The following is a 17543-nucleotide window of genomic DNA, read 5'->3' as shown; positions in this document are numbered from 1 at the left end:
CCTAAAGCAGTGGCCTCTCCCAGCATGGGGCCGGCACAGTTTAGAGAGATTCCACTTTAAGATACCAACCAAGCATCCGGATTAAGGCTCGCATAAAGATAATGAGAAGATTCAACTCCCATTTTCATTAATCAGAGATCCATCACCCAAGAAAAGGCCAACCATGAGTGAATTAAAGATTAAAGCTCTCAGGACATCTGTTCCCCCCCCCCCCCAAGTTGGATATGTGGGGGGATTTGGAGGAGTTTTACTTTAGAAAGGATCAGATTTAGGTTTGGAGATCTTGGAGAAGTTGGGAGGTCTTGGTTTTAGTTGAGCTAATGGTCATGTGATGGATGGATGGATGGATGGATGTGTATATAAATCGAAAAAACACCAACAATATCCAAACATATCCCCCCCAAAAATATAATATTCTTAAAGATATGACAACATATGTACTGAAATGTAAGCCTACTTAAATCACAAATGGAAGGAGAACCAGGTTTGAATATATTCTGGTGTACCTGTGTGCAATTCAAACTTTCTTCTTTCATAACAGTGCAGCCCAAATTAACTCTGGTGCTGTTCAACCACAAAACAAACATAGATAGAGCCAACAGAATCTGACTGGCGTGGTCACAATTCCCTGCAAACGCTGCATTTTTAGACATTTTCATTAAAAATGCAAACTCGAACATAATAAAATGCTATATTCTCTCCTCCGTGACTCGGTCCTGGGCAGGGTATCGCACCACCCGCCTGAAAAACAGCCTAAATGTGACTCAGTGGCACATGGATGCTCATTAATGCAGCCCTGACTACTGATGCACTTGTTATTTTAGTCTGGCATTGTGCTGTGTGTGTGTGTGTGGTTGATGGTTCCTCTTGTATTCTCCTCAGCTGTCTGTGGAACAATAAACCCTTCGGAGAAAAAGAAGACACACACACACAGATTCTGATGAAACGCACACGCACACACACACACACACACACAGGCTGTTGAACAGAACTTACTCGCACTGCAGGAAATAGCGTCAAAGCACCGCAGCCTCCTAAGCTCACACATGCTCACGCATGCACATTCAGTCACTGATACACTCGGCTGTCGATTCTCCTTTGTATTCATCATTTTACCTGTGACAGGGTGTTTTTAATACCCAGTCCCTTCACTGTGGAAGCGCTGCTGAGTCTTTAATGTCATGCGGGTGCGGTCAGAGCAGTTGGATTTACCCCGGGCTTTGCTGAGTGAAGGATTCGGGGCAGTCGTCCCGTGGAGGAGGTGGTGACAAGTCAAATAAACACAAACGCCTCAGGAAAGTGTGGAATAAAGCATCCCTCCAAACCTGTCTGTCTCCGCTTCTCTCTCTCTCTGTGGCTCTTCCTCTCTTTCAGCTCTGATGTGACTTGATGGGTAGCAGCGTTCTGTCATCAGTCAGGATATTTCTGGTACGAACGTTTCAGGAGGAGGCCAGAGGGCATCTTTTCAGTGTGACAGAGACTTTTGTCAGAGCGTTTGCACATTCGGATGCATGTATGATTTTTATTTTTATTTTTTTTTGACCTTGTGTTTACAGTGCACTGTGGTCAGTCTCTCAGGACTTAATGCAGGAGCCATTGCATTAGTGCCGTCTGCTTCCTGCCATCTTCCTCCTAAATCATATTAGTGCTCTCTGTGTTTCTGTCCATTCAGCTCTTACACAACAGCACTCATACACACTGGCTATCACTTAAAAACAAGCCAGCTGTTATGCTCTTACTGTTCTATCATTTGTAATATACTCTGTTGACAATGGCGTGGCTGTATTTTATTATATTTTATTGACCTTTGAAAGATTTAAGTGCTTATTGATGAAAGCGGGGGCACTTGAACTTGGCTACAACTTGCCTCCAATGAGTGTCTGGGGAAAACTGTTCTTAAAATTGCCACTGGGTGAACAGTAAAGCATATGTTCTAAATAATAGGATACCACCTCTCTCCTAAAAACAGAAAGTAGGTCTTATTAATTGATACAATGCTATAATTATGTGTTTCTTTTGAACTTACCAAGTAAAATTTGATCTAGAACACGATGAGATATAATCAATACATCCATTCATGTGAAGAAGACGATGTAAAGAACATAGGGAGTGTTACGCAAGGCGCCTTGTGATCAGAAGCAAATCTATTCCTGTTCTATTTGTGTTTTCCTCTTATGAAAGCTTCCACATGAAAGTGTCCTTTGTTACTGATGTAGTTCGACCGGTGTTTTTACTGCCTTAAAAGTCTTGTGACATTATTACAACAGCTCACTGCTGTAATGGAGGCTGAAGTGAAACTGATATGTTACCCACGGGCATCCTCCCCTGAACTCGATGTAAAATCAGGTTATTTGGGATTTTCTGTCTTTTAAATACGTCTTTAGGTTCACCATCTTATGATTGAGAATTCATGGATTAATGTACATTTTATGGCTATAGGGTGTCAAAAAATGTGCAGCGAGTGTTTCTGCCTTTTCTCTATGAGATCATTTCAACTTTCAGATGTTAGGATGTTCAGCTTTATGTGTTTCTGAGAGTGAGAGCAGCCCATTTTCCACATTATGACACTGGTGAATCTTATCTGTGCTTGGAAGATTCACACTATAGGGATCACTGCAGTAACTACTGCCGCAAAGCTTTACTTTTATGTTTTCCGGTAGTTTTTGAACATTCGGAATATCATTAGTCGTCCAAGAGTTATGGTTATACAAAATATAAAATCATTTTAGTGATGTCAGGAAAGGATAAAATAGGGTCAGAAGTAATAAATCTTACAGATGCACAGAAGTCTGCTTGGGGCTTGATTCCCATCAGATGTCAAAAACCAGACACGGGCGCTGAGAAGCTTCAATTGAAAACTGAATTTTCTCCGCTGCTGCTACGATGAGGCTGCGACAAGAGAAGAAGAAATCTTCTGTTAATTAATAAATAGTTGGAGTGGAGGAATAGTTTTAGTTATCCGGATTTTATCGTTGTACTTTGATTAATGAACTTGATATTGGAGTATTTTTCATGCATACTTCTGCATTGGAAAAAAAACGACGCCTTAATCCAGTCGTTGACCTTTACATACAGAGTATGTCACAGGAAATACATTTTGTAGAGTCAGATTGTCAAACCCATGTTGTCGTCTCACACCTATCTCGCTGTTAAATTACACCCCTGTGCTGCGCCGGCTGCAATTTGTGGCACGTTACCGGCTATACTTACTTACTTTGTGTCATCGGTTCTGCTGTTTCGCCCATCACCTCATTAAAAGCGTGCGATCCTGCGCACGGGGTGCAGGCCGTCTGTCCGACATGTGCGAGTGGAGCCGCAGCTGTGTTTAAGCACATTGTAAAATACATTTCCACAGGAAACAACTCTCTTAAACAAAAATACACCCAAACATTGCCACACATCACGGTCTGCCGAGGCCCGTTGCTAGGTTTATTTAGCATGTGTGTACGCGAGTGGAGGTGTGTTGTGATCTTTATTTAGATTTGCGCGGATTCTGTTTCAAACTGATGCTCACGGTGCATCATGATAAAGAGAAGCAGGCACACACACACACACAGACACACACTCCCTTTTGTATTTTCATGTCTAATCAGGAAGGTTAGCGGTGAGATGTTTTCATTTTTTTTTTTGTCAGTCTTTACCTCTGTGAAGTTTCCACCTCCGTTCCTATGAAGATAAAGTCCTCTGGACTCATCCCAGGCTCCCTCTTCTCCACTCTGTAAGCGGATAGCACTTTTAAGCAGATCGCGCTGTGGTTAAGCAGATATGCTGAGTGTGTTTAAGTTTGCCTGTTTGTGTTTGGGTCAACATTATGTGAGCCAGGATTTGTGGCGAGGAGATCTGTGCCGGGAGGACGTCCCACTGTATCCAGGAAGCTCTGACTGTGTGCTGGTTTCTTGCACAGACACTCCTGGATGTATATTCTCATCGGTCTGTCCACAAACTTGTGCAGCTGTGTTTTTCAGGCGGCCCGTCGTGCCGCTAACCCTCCGTTTCTCTCTCACGGAAACTGCTCCTGCATAAGGGTTTCCAATTTTGAAATGGATTTCACGGTCAGCTGTCTGAAGTGCCACTGACTAGCTTTCAATATCTCCCCTCTTCTTCCCACAAATGTGTATCGACACTTTTAATTGTTCGGTCATGGGAAGATTGTTGCATCATTTATAGCACAACGAACGAACAACTGCTTAGATTCCCCTGTACTCGGATGCAGCGATTTCCCTCTGATAGCCTCATTAACCATTCATGCCACGTATTAGATGCAATCTTCAAGGGCTTTAATATCCTGTTGTGACATCCTCGCGAAGCAGAGAAACTTTGTGTTTGTGCGCGCGACAAGTGTGTGGATGGACATTCGGGTTGCTTTAGCATGTGTTTGTTCTCCGCGTCCAGATGTGCAGGAATGGCTGTGTTGTAACGCTTCCTGTTTTGCAAACTGTCTAAGGTCATCTGAGGGCAGCGACGCAAAGCTGCGCCGAGTTGCAGCCCAGAAAAAGACAGAGAACACATGGAAATAAAAAATAAATAAAAATAAAAAATATTAAACTGATTTGGTTTGATCAAGGCATGAGCAGATCGAGTGTGACAGGTGTTTATACGCTCCGTCCTCCCGCCATAAAAGAACCTTAAACAATACCCTTAACTGCAGAGATTTTACTAGCATCCTGTTTGTGTTATTCTCTGTCACCTGTTAGGTATGTTGTAATCACTGTCTTTCACAGAAAAGGCGTACACACGGCAGGAGGTGCAGATACCACAGGAAGTAGTACCAGTGAAGCTCAGCCGCACCCATTTGTCATGCGACGAGGGTGCTGTAGCCCGAGGACGCTCAAAGAGACACTAACGTATGTGCACACACGTGGAGGGGACAGGGACGGATGAACTCCGGAGAGAAGGAAGGAAAGAATAGAAATGGGAGCCATTAATCAAACCTTCATTCAAATTCCACAAAGCCGAATCTCTGGGCCCCGGCGAAGACACACAGATGCACACGAGCCCACGGTTACACTCTCTATAACAGAACGGCACTGTGAGAAAAGGATGTGGCCGTTACACACAAATGCACAAAATGGCAGACTAACCCTGCAAGGACAGAGCTATTAGTGTGTCTTTTGGGACTCTGTTTGTTTCTGATGGCGAGGGAAGTCGAGAGAGGAAACCAAGTAAACAGCAGTTTTTTTTCTTCCCCTCTTGTTGTTTTAAGTCCACATAATGCAGCATTTTTAACCACATCCTTTTCTTTTTTAGAAGTACTGTTTTATGGGTTTCATAGTGTAAAATATTCTAACTCGAATCAGAAAATGGTTTATTCCAGCAACAGTTAGTGAGCTCATCCCTCACCCTTTCTCTAAATCCTATTGTAAACATGTGAGTCACACTGATTCACTGTGTCAGGCAGTTTTATTCTCAAATGACGAGGCACAGTGATTTATTTTGAGTCCATCCCACATGCACCACCCTGCTGCTGAAAATGTCAAAGGTGGGAACTAATGAAAGGCAATTAATACTCCTACAATATGCAGAGTATAAAGGTACATTTCAGGCAACAATTTTCCTTTAATTCACTAATGTTTACGATTTTTCTCCTTGGATTTTCTCAGGGGCGTCTTACTGTGGTTATATCAGTCATAAGTAGTCTGATGAGAAGCTGATTTGATTGAAATTGTGTCATTTATACAGTTAACCTTAATCAGATTGCTCCTGTCTGATTAAAATGATTGGAAGAGGTGGTGTAAACCTGTTTATGATCCAATCAGGGGACATGTAAACGGTGCATTAGATTTCTACCCATTAAACTGTGACTTGTCAAACCGAGTCCACCAGAAGTGAACACTTCCATCTCCATCTGGAACAGAGTAGTGGCAAACCAGCAGCTCATGCCGTCAGGATTTCAAAGAAACCGATGAATGTTTTTGGCATATTTGTGAGTTTTCCAAACAACACTGATTCTAAGTTGAATGAATGGGGCAGTGATATAGAAAGGGCCGTCCTTTCACGTTTCCATCGTGGTATTACCGATACATCAGGCCTAAAAAGATGAAAAGTATGAAAGGAAGGGAAGCACTATCCACAAACATCTGTTAGAAATGTCCTCAAGTGGTTTTTACTTATGTATAGTCAATATTTAGAATATGCATTTTCACTTTTGAGATTTTGATGAATGGTTTAGGTTTTTTTGTTGTTGTTTTTACTCGTAAGGACCGTGAACTTAAGGCACCTCTGGTAGGTCCAGGCTGAAGGATTATTCGGCCACAACTGTAAATAGCCTTTAACACACCCGTTGAAAGTCTGGAGCGCCACAGAAACATCTGGCTGGATTCAAAAACAAGCATCATAACATTTCTGCCCATTTAAAGACCAGCAGTTCTGTTTGAAGGGGAATCCGACCTGACCACATACAATAAGAGAGAAATGGGCAGTGCTTTGTTTCACATGCATTGTAGATTATTGTATTCTTGTTGTGGTGCGGCAGGCAGAATATAACTTCTAAAATAAAGTCGCCGTGAGCTCGCCTCCTTTTCTCTCTCCTCTTTACTTTGGTTTCTTTGAAGTCTGTCGGTCTGTCTGGTTGTTTTGGTCCATTTTTGGCTTGCATAAAGATGCAGAAATTGCCCTGAGCGCGCAGCACATGCAGACACTTACTCTCCTTCCAAACTTGCTGAGCCCTCATTTGAAGAGTCTGAGTGGGCCATTAATGAACGGCGCCTCAGCTGGTTTCCGTGCCTCTTCAGAGCCGGAGCGTGTTGAAGAGTGTCTGCAGAGGAGGCAGGTGGAGGTACCGGCCCAGCGGATGGCGGCACGCTCACACACTTGTGCACACGGACGCGCGCACGCTCCGTTTAAAGCAGATCACTGTGATTCATCTGCACCCCCGGGGAGCTGCCAGGCCTGACAGGGATATTTGCATCCCTAATTCCCTCTCCACCGCCGCCTCTTCATCCCCTCCCCATGCCAGCTGGGACCACTGGGGCCCAGGCAGCGGCGGGACAGGAAGTCTTTTACAGGCGAACACACTCACTCTCTCACTCTCTCACACACACACACACACACACACACACACACACAAAAAGACAGACCGTATCTAATCAATTTGACGCCAATGTTAAACAAAGCTCCCGTTTAGGGTAATTAAAATCGCCCAATTAAAAGCTGCATGTGCGTGCGTGTGCCCCAACAGAGTGTCGAGCCTAATCTGTTTACATGCATTAGATTCTTTGTTGCAGCTCAACAGTTTATGATTATTTCACCCGAAATGAAAGATTTACAATATGCCAATAAAACTTTTAATCCAAACTGAGAAAAAGCATATTTTAGATTTCTAGTTGGTCTAAGGAATCACATTTTTCTAGATCTGTTTCATGTAGCCATAGCGTGTCCTTTTTAGATCTCTCTGGGCAGCTGAGGTTTAGATCACAATTACTTCATCATCATCTCTTCACTGAAAAGTGACTCCCGGGGCTCCCTAATCACTTGTCTGTAACAAAATCAATTCAGATCTTTTGTGAACGATTCTCTGCATCTGCGGAGTGTTTGCGTGTGAGCAGAGCCGCCACACACACACACACGGCCAATGTTTGGGGTTTCATTTTGCAGCTGTTGTTGAGATTGACACCGCTGACAGTTCACGGTCACTCCTCCTCACTCATTAGGATGCCGTCTCTCTCTTTCACCTCCTCATTAACCAGCTGGACTGGTGCGGGCTGGTTGTGAATAGTGAGTGTTTGTGTCATTTTACTTTCAGAAGAAATTCTCATTTATTCAATGCAACACTGGATTGTGTATGTTTTAACCAGATCAGAATTTAAAAAGCTTCAGGATGTGAAGCTCAGATAGTGTGTGATTGTCTAAAGCAATTATTTCCCCCGGAGCTGCCTGTAAAAGTACACTTAGTTTTTATTTCCGTCTTACCCTATCCCTTGATCGTAGTAAATCCGGTGTTGAGCTCAATGGAGAGTCAGCTGGCCGGTCCTAATGGCCTATTGAACCGAACCTCAGGGGTGAAGCGACTGTCCCGTATCTTATCACCACAGGCCTTTTATTACCACCTCCTCATTACAACTAAACACACATCAGAGATTTGAAGAGAGAGCAAGGTTAAAGGTCACAGGATGAAATGTAGATGTCCCTCTTGCCTTGCCTTGCTGTCAATAATCAAACATTGTGCGTCCGTTGCATGCAGGTGGATTTTGTTTTAACTCTCATCAAAAAGCAGCAAGAAAAGACAGAAGATTTGTGGATTGTGACACATTTTGATAGAAAACAGTACCTTGAGGTCGATTTTACCATCTGATGCTTGTCTCCTGATTTGCTTTGGTTCAGTCAGTTTTATGTCTTCGTGGCTCAAGTGTTTTTGAAACGATTTAGGAAATCGTATTGTCTTCGATTGCATCCAATCATCTGCCCCCCCCCCCCCCCGCCGCCTCCCGACCCCCCGTGGGAGTCATGCAAAAACACACCACACAGACTATCAGTGTTTCCAGGCCCAGCATGATTCAGTGGAGCCGAATCTGAGCAGATTACAGCATATTACGAAGCAGTGAGGCAAATTCCAGCGTGTACTCTGTTGAGTTTAAGTAGGAAAAAAAAAAGCTTTTGCTTTATTTCTACCCCCCCGAGCAAGCAGAGGGGCAAAGGGGCACAGTGCAGTGAACGGGCACGGGGTCGTTGTGACTGAGGGGTGGTTTAAGGAGGAGGATGAGAGTTATCCAAAGCAGACAGATGGGCGATGGGGACGAACACTCACTCGCTGCTATTGTGAGGACCCATGTTGGTTTTAAAGGTCTCCTCCTGTCATTTTGTCAATCCCCATTGTATTCAAATGATTTTACTCCGTCTGCCATCTGGAAGAGCAACTGTTAACCACCATCACTAACCACACTGTTTTAATTCCTAAATGCATTCCCTCGCTGTAGATATATTACTCATGTTTTGTTTTGATGATACAGTGTAATGTTACAGTTTTTGGTGAACTGGAAGGAAACAAACATTACAGTTCTTTTGGTCAGCTTTTAGTTGAGCATTGTGAATATATAATAATTAATAATAATAATAATAGATGTGATATTTTTTTTAATCATTATTAAACCTTTTGTTCAATTGTGGCTGCATTTCCAAGGCGGTTTGGTTTTGATGCATAATGCCACCTTATCTCTAAAAATGTCCCGTGTGTCTTACAGATCCAGAGTCCCAGAGGAAGAGGACGGTCCAAAATGTTCTCGACCTTCGACACAACCTGGAGGAAACCATGAGCAGCCTGAGAGGAGTGCAGCTCAGCCACAGGTCAGCCACACACACACACACACACACACACACACACACACACACACACACACACACACACACACACACACACACACACACACACACACACACACACACACACACACACACACACACACACACACACACACACAAAAACAAAGAAGGGTGAAGTAAAAAAAAAAAAAGCAGCAGCAGACGGACAGGGGCAGATTGTTATTGACATTGTTGACAGTGTCTCGGGGTGTCATGTTAAACCGCCTGTGGGCTTTCGGATCGATAGCAGTGTTCCTGATAGGCTGTTTGCTCTCCGTTTGCTTTGGTTAATAAGGAACCGAAGCAGGATTAGCTCAAAGCCGACTTCAAAGCCGAGGCCGCCGATGCACACACACGACTCACATTCTTACAACGCAAGCGAGACATGTCGTGTGTATGATCCTCTGAATAATTGCACACAAGAGCTCCTGTGTGTGTCGGTTTCCTTCCTGGTCTCATTCAATTTCTTCACATTTTGTCCTTGAGAGCTTCCTCCTCTGTTTGCCGGCCCGTGAATCTCCTGCAGTTGGTGTCGTCCGACGTGAAGAGCAAATCAGCAGATGGTTCCCTGCTGGAATACACTTCCCTTTGCCATTCATACTTTTATCTCAGAGTAATAACCTTGAATCACTCCCTGATATCCCCAAAGACATATTTCGCTTCGAGGCCTGCAGCCGTAATGTGCAACCAAGATGTCACATATACTGTGAGGGATGATTGCTTTGAGAGGCGCATTTGCATGAATTCAAGAAATTGAGGGAGCAAAATTGTTTTGTGTACACATATTTAACCTGAAGTAGTTTTGAATGTAACAAGCAGAACATTTGTAAAAATAAACAAACAAACAAAAAAACATTAATAATAATAATTCAAACAAGAAAAGAAACATCCACTCTGCACCTCTCTCTTTGACATTAGCATATAAGCATTTCATTCCAATAAAAAAAAAGTCTTTATTGGCATTTTTCATGAAGCTGAATTTGCATCCTGCAGGCCGGATTAGTTTTAATGTAGGAGGCAGACGGGCGTACTGTCGCACACTTTGAGAGAGACGAACTTTTAATATGCTAATTCTCAGTGATGCGCTCCGCTGCTGTGGCAAACGCATGTGATTGTGAAGGTATTGATGCTGATATTTGCAGCCTCCCGCTGCGTGTGGTGATAGCGCTGTGTGTTTCCAAGCTTAATGTGGAGCGCAGTGATAGACAACGACACTGTGATGAAAACACACACACACACACACACGCACACAAAAGCAAATATGACTTGTAAATGTACAACAGTATATTACACACATGCTCGTCCCAAATAATCCCCAAGCCTTTTTAAAATCGGCATGAGGCTTTTTATATCGAGGTCCCGCTGAGAAAAGACGGTATTTGGTTTGCGAGAGAAAAAAAGAGAGCTCATTGAATGGGGAAGTTTTTCGAAAAATAATTTTCAACCTGTTTCTGGCTCTTTAGAGGACACACTCTTCTTACTGTTCCTGCGTTTCACCTCCCACAGCTGTGTGGACGGCACCGTGTGCTACGACAGCGACGAGGCCGCCGCCTTCTCGATTTCCAGCCTGTCAAATCGCTCCTCCCCACTGTCATGGCGGCAGGGTCAAGCCAGCCCCCGTCTGCAGGCCGGCGACGCCCCGTCCACGGGCAACGCCCCGTCCGAGGTCCCCCTCCGGATCAGCCACGCCTCTCGCATCCACCTCATCGAGGCCCTGGAGAAGTCGGACCCGTCCCTCCTGAAGGGAGATTACCTCAGCGACAGCGACCTCGGGGGGAAGAGCCCGAATGACGACGACGAAGATGACGATGACGACGATGACGACGACATTGACGATCTCGGGAATGGGTGAGTTTTCGTAACCTTGATCCTCGTCATACTGCTCGTGAGGCGAAACTTTCCACCGTTGTTTGTGCGGTTACGACAACAACGCCTCGCTGCATCATCAGAGGTCTTGGTAATGTCTGCTCTCGCACCCTTAGTCGCAGCTGGCTCTGCTATAATCAGAAATTCGCCCTCTGGCACAGCGCTGCTAATAGTGTCACCGTTATCTACCCCCCCACACCCCCTCCACCCCACCCCAAGCAGAGATCATCCTGTCATTGAGCTGAGAGCCTGCCGGCTTTGCTAACAGGCTTTCCATGTGGTGGGAACCCCCCCCCACCCCCAGTGTTGGCTCACTAAAAGAAGCTGGCATAGGCAGAAACCTGGTGACTCAGTCGGCACAGCCAGTGTGACATCAGTCAGAGTTGTCAAGATCAGAATGGTCTCTGTTTTCAAGTCGCCATGGATCCTTTGAATAGAGAGATTTAATGCCGGCTTGGCTTTCACAACAACTCCTCAGCGTGTCCTCAAATATATGCTCACAGCAACGACATCGTCATTAATAATGCAAATATGAGTGGAAAATATTCACACACAAAAAAAAGAATGTACGCAGTATATTAGACAACGCAAATATAACACTGTTACAGCATGACGTCCGTGATGACCAACAATAAATGCTTAAAACGTTTGCAAGTATTTGAATATCTGCCTGAAATATCTGCATGTTTGCAGCTATAGTTATAAAATATACACTTTCAATAACTAACATAATACATATAGAATAGAAATAGCTGCTTGGTATAAAGTCTTCGCTGCATAAGGTTGTAGGCTGTAATGCTCGGCGACTCCTCGCAAAATTATTCTTCTGCTTCCCATCATTTTAAGGAATTATCTGAATGAAATATATGCAGAAAGCTTATAAATTATTGTTGTAGAATAGATATGATGAAAATAAAAAATGCATTAAAACATTGTCGGAGCAGTTTTCAGCAGAATCATTTGTCTTTAAGCTTGATATGTTGCCTCCTAAATAGTAAATTAATATAATTTTTCAATTGATTTTAATAATCATTTGAGTGTCTGTCTTTAATGGACTGATAATTGTGAGCTGGTCATATGAAGATTATATATTTTCTGAACACAGGAAGTTGAATCACTGTCCTAAACGTTTCATGATCCTTCCACTTTATGAATCATTTTCTGTGATTACAAGATTCCCAGTCGAACACAAAGAAGAGTTACTGGATTTTAGAGCATTTGCTGCAGAATGTGGTAACGTCTGTGAACTCTGCCGCTCAGTTTTGGAGAAATTTCGGGTTTTGACAAACCAAATCAATTGTAGACTCAGCATCTTGTTTACATACCGTCTTTAATGTCTCACAGTCAACTGCAAAGATCCTGATGTGGCCACGGCTTCACATCTGATCAGTTGCCACAGGAATGCTCCTCCTGTCACCAGGAAATCAATCACAGCACCGTTTGAACACTATTAGCATTGTATTCTTCGTCTGACATATACTTAGTGGTCAGTTTATGTTAGGCTTTGTGTCGAGAGTTAAAATAAAGGATGGTGTTTGTTTGTGAACAAAAAGGCCAAACAGTGAGGAAGATTGAGGACAAACAGATGATGGGAAAATAAATTCACAAGATTGAAGACAAAAGGTGAAAATAAACTTGCTTTTATTCTTGTATATCAATATCAAAACCATGTTTAAATCCTTTAAAGTGGTCAAACTGCAGCAAAAAAGATCTGACATGCAATAATGGAAGTTAGTTTTGCCTGTGAGAACCGGATTGCTTTTAGTTTTCCCCCCAAAACACCATGAAACCAAGTCAATAACGATTTTATCTTTGGTAATTTCGACATTGTGTATGGTGAGGACCTCCGCATGTTAAAAAAAACCCAAAAAAACTTACTGAAAATATTTTATTTGTCATTTATTTATACACTGATCTCATAAAATAAAACGTTTCAAGCAGATTTAATACAATATTGGAATAGTTTCTCAAATTATAAGCTCAAACTGAATCGTTTTAAATAACCCTTTAACCCTAAGTTTAGATTTTAAAAATGGGTGAAACACACACACGCTCGGCTGTTTTTATTATCTTTGCAGATTTAAAAAAAAGTTTGAGAGTGAATTTCCCCGCTTCAGTTTTAAAGAACCAATATGTTTTTACCACTAGAGGGCAGCACAGTGCTGCTCTTCCCTCTTTACTTTAAGAGTTCCCCACCCACATCAACATGAATGATCCCCACTCTGAATCTTTTTCCCTCATCTCATCATTTATTACACGTACTCATTCAGTATGCATGCAGACACTAGTCGTGTCACACAGAGGTCACAGTAAACATCTCAGTATATAGAAAATACTTCGAATTTCCCTCTAATGGATCATAACACATGCCGTCTGCGTTTGGGTTTGTTTTTTTTTTTTATCCCTCATGTCTTTGTTCTGTGACCAGGAGATAAAAACAGTGCAATAAAACTTAAATTTCTTCATAAACATATAGAAGCGAGCAGGATCTGACTCACTTTTGGAGACTTGAGTTGTTCCGCACTGGCGTGAGTCACTTTCACCAACAGAGGTACGTTAACCGTGACTGTACCGTGACCTGGCAGAGAGCGGATCGTATATAGTCTGAGTCACAAACCTTTATGTCAGTTATGTGTTTCCTGTGCTTTTCCCGTACGGGGCGTTTTCCTGCGCCTGTTGAGCTCCACTTACATCTGGAAAGAGACTCCCCCGGTATCCCCCTACACTCTCACTCACGCACACGTCATTCCCACCCGGAAACAGCGAGCGGGGTGACCATGAGGAGGTCGTTCCCCTCAGAGTGCATGTGTGAGGGTACTTAAAGTATTTAGGTGTGGTTCCATGTCGATATACTGTGAGGAAAGTTACAAAAGCCTGATGTGGGTGTACACATTCAGCATTTTGGCTACAGAAGTCAAACATCACTCCGGAGAAACATTTTGTGGCATGAAGCAAAGTCCCAACGGGCTGAATTCTCCAAATAAAGCTTATATGTCAATAGAAACCACATGCTCACCACACACAAACACCTAAATCCAGATCCCATAACAAAAATATAATATTTATGCTACTGTCATTGTTCCTAAAATGTGCCCCCGTTGAATGGATTTCAATAGTTTGGCGACGTTGTTGCATCATTGCCTTTTTCGATTGTGCTTCAACGCAACCAAATACATCAACTTTTCTACTTCAAAGCTACACGTCTTTCATTCTCTTGAACAGGCACATTGTTTCACTAAATAAGCTTGGCAAGAAATGGTCAATTCTGTGTTTTTTTGCAGTGGCATTCCTCATCAGTCTTTGTATTTCTGAGCACTTGAAACCGGTCTTGTGATTTGACTGGTAATGTCTTGAAATACCCAGAGGCAATGATAATGTGCCCAGAAACCGAGTAATGACTCTTTGTGTCTATGTGATTATGTGTAGCCACCCTGAGTGGAGCGCGGGTCGCCCTCCAGCGGGGGTCCGAGCCCCACGTCGCCCTGATGGACAGTATTGATTGCCATTGATGTGGTTGGAGTGGCGATAATGGGATCTAAACACACACACACACGCACACACACACACGTACACGCACACACACGTAGAGGATTGGTGCGAGCGGGTGGCTTGTTTTCTCCCCCGCTGGGTGCAGACGAATGGAGGAGCCCCCCCTCCGTCCTCAGCAAACCCCTATAACGCACCGTCGCCATGGTTACCATGCGAGACAAGCTGGTTCACTGCACTAAACACCTGAATTATGAAAACATTTGTTGTAGACGAGGACACACACACACACACACACACACACACACACACACACACACACACACACACACACACACACACACACACACACACACACACACACACACACACACACACACACACACACACACAGACACAGACACAGACACAGACACAGACACAGACACACACACACACACACAGACACACAGACACAGTGCTGATGTGTTTTGCTTTCGAGCATCATGTGCTTCGTGGAAAAACATCATGTCGGTCCAGCGCTGCGTGGGGACTTGAAGCAGGAATGTTTTAATGTTTTAATAAGAGAAGTAATGTGTTTGGAAAGCTAATCATGCCTGGAACAAACGTGGATGTCATCAGCAGTTACTTGGGATTCATGAGTGTGACTAAATGTTTGGTTTTATTGAATCTCTGAAGGTCAATATCTCGCCCTTATCTCTTGGCTGGAGCCGGCCACAGTGATAGTTGAGTCAATAGACCTGGTCTTTGTCTTTACACCTTATCTCCAGTGTTACGTATTTGTATATTGCTAATAGAGGCTTCCTTTATGTGTATGATATGAGTGTGTAGATGTGTGTTGAAGCAGCTTTAAGTTAAGCTCAGCTCAGTCTTGTTGTACACCGTCTCCCTCTTCTGGCCATAAATGGGAATCCCCTCCACTCAGAGACACTGCAACCAGGAACCCTGTGGGTTCTCCTCCCCACATCTGGACCTGACTTCATGTATGACGGATCCGTTCGGTCCCTATCTGATTCTCACGTAGCGTCCCTCCCGCTGCGGTCCTCAGTGGACACACGGAGGTCTTCCCTCAGATCTTACCCAGATCTTTACTCTCATGAGTCACCCTGCGGTCCAGTTTCAGGCCCACCTCCTAAGAAAACAGCTCGGCCCGCTCCCCGTCTCTTCGTTATGACGAGAGCTGCAGTCAGATTGGGTTGAGATGCGATGCTTAAATGAAGTACAACTCTCACGCATGACACGCTACTTTTTGTCCTTTATTCATTTATTCAATGTATAAAGAGGTCGAGTATAAATGTTGACTGAAAAAAGAAAACATCTCAGAGAAATTCAGACGTGTAAAACGCATGAAAACAGGAACTTTTGAACTTCTGAATTTCTTACTGTTGTTTAAAATCTTGAGATATGCAATCTAAATGGAATGAGCAGATCAAAGCTTCATCCTCAGACTGACTGCTGTTTCCCTCATATTGTCTATCAAAGACTTTACGAGTGATTTATAATCGTTTTTAAATATGAATCCAGGCTTTTTGGGTTATTTCAGTTCACCACTGTAAAAAAAAATAAAAAAAATTGACATGTTAAAACCTCAAACAGTTGGATTCTTTTTTTGGTAATCTGAATATTAAACCGAAATAAGATGTTTAAAAAAAAAACAACCAACTCTTTGCTGATTGTGGTTTTTGTGGATGTTTTGCAACGTCTGCAGGCTTTGACGGACTGGCTGTTTATTTTCGTACCGTATGAAAATGAATAAAAAACACAAGGCTGCCAGTAAAGGAAGTAAAGACTCTTTAAATTAGGAACACACTGGACAATAGTCAGTATTCTTCCTCGTCAACAACCCACGAGAGGTTTGTGAATCGTTGTGTATTTTTTGCATTCGTCTTTGCAGATTTTCTTCCTTCTTCCCCGTTTGAACGTGGAAAAGTCGACTGGAGGCGGTTGAAGGTGTGGCACAGGAGGCTGACGGAGCCCGTGTTGTTCTGTTTTTTACTCTACCTGCTCCTCCGCGGGCCTCCGGGCCTCCAGGGCCAGCCTCTCCTTGCTCTGTCTGCTCGGTGTGGCGTGTAATCAATTACTTTTCCTGTCACTGCGGAGGGAACTTGACTGAGCGAAGGAGCGCATGCACCCGTTTCTTTGTTCCAGCACGTGTGGGCAAAACAATGCAGGGAACACCCATGGAGTGCGCACATACATGAATAAGAAAAGCAACACTCAGATTGCACAGGTTACAATTTCTCTTCATATTTAGTGGCATCATTTGCATATGTGTGTATTGTTTTATTGTTTTACGTCCCGTGATGATGTAACCCGCTCCAGCTGTAACAGCAGGACGCCGCTGACAAACAATAATGACATTAATCCGCTAAAGTGGCACAGATACCCCTGCGCCAGCACATATACGAATATACACATGCAGAAGCGTGCACACTCTAATACACACACATTAAAAGATTTAACAGAGAGTAACATATGGGGCTTCGGGAGGATTTGGAGGGCTCGAAACCCCCTGACACCTCCTCTATCACTGAGAACAATATCCGCGTGAATCTTTTTTAACCCTCCAGTGTTGTGCTGAGGCTTCATTATTAACTTCCTTGAGGAACAACGTCACACTACTTTGTTTACTTAAAGATAGATTGAACACACAAAGCAACAAGTGTGAGGTTCTCATGGCAGTCGGCTGATCTGCTGTGACTTCCCAATTAGCTTTTTGCTTCTTTCTTTTTTTTTCTGCTCATGTGTCTCCCGCTGCACACACACACACACACACACACACACACACGCACACACACACACACACACACACACACACACACACACACACACACACACACACACACACACACACACCAGTGTTCATATTCCACTGTGCTGCCCTCAGTCGTTGTAGG

At 43.5% G+C, this 17543-nt stretch overlaps 1 protein-coding gene across 3 annotated transcripts in view; it reads left to right on the top strand.

Annotated features, from left to right (window-relative positions):
• nav1a (neuron navigator 1a) overlaps positions 1 to 17543 on the top strand; it is a gene marked incomplete at its 5' end in the record, with an annotated part of 77273 nt that overhangs the window by 15055 nt on the left and 44675 nt on the right. For all 3 annotated transcript variants that reach the window (XM_080496784.1, XM_080496783.1, XM_080496785.1), the window contains 2 exons: positions 9177 to 9279; positions 10801 to 11142. In XM_080496784.1, coding sequence (XP_080352910.1) covers positions 9177 to 9279; positions 10801 to 11142 — 445 coding nt within the window. The remainder of the gene's footprint in view (positions 1 to 9176; positions 9280 to 10800; positions 11143 to 17543) is intronic.

The sequence above is a fragment of the Blennius ocellaris genome, assembly GCF_963422515.1.
Source record: "Blennius ocellaris genome assembly, chromosome: 5".
Lineage (NCBI taxonomy): Eukaryota > Metazoa > Chordata > Actinopteri > Blenniiformes > Blenniidae > Blennius > Blennius ocellaris.
Note: the sequence above shows the minus strand (reverse complement) of the source record. Positions and strands in the feature narration are given on the sequence as shown.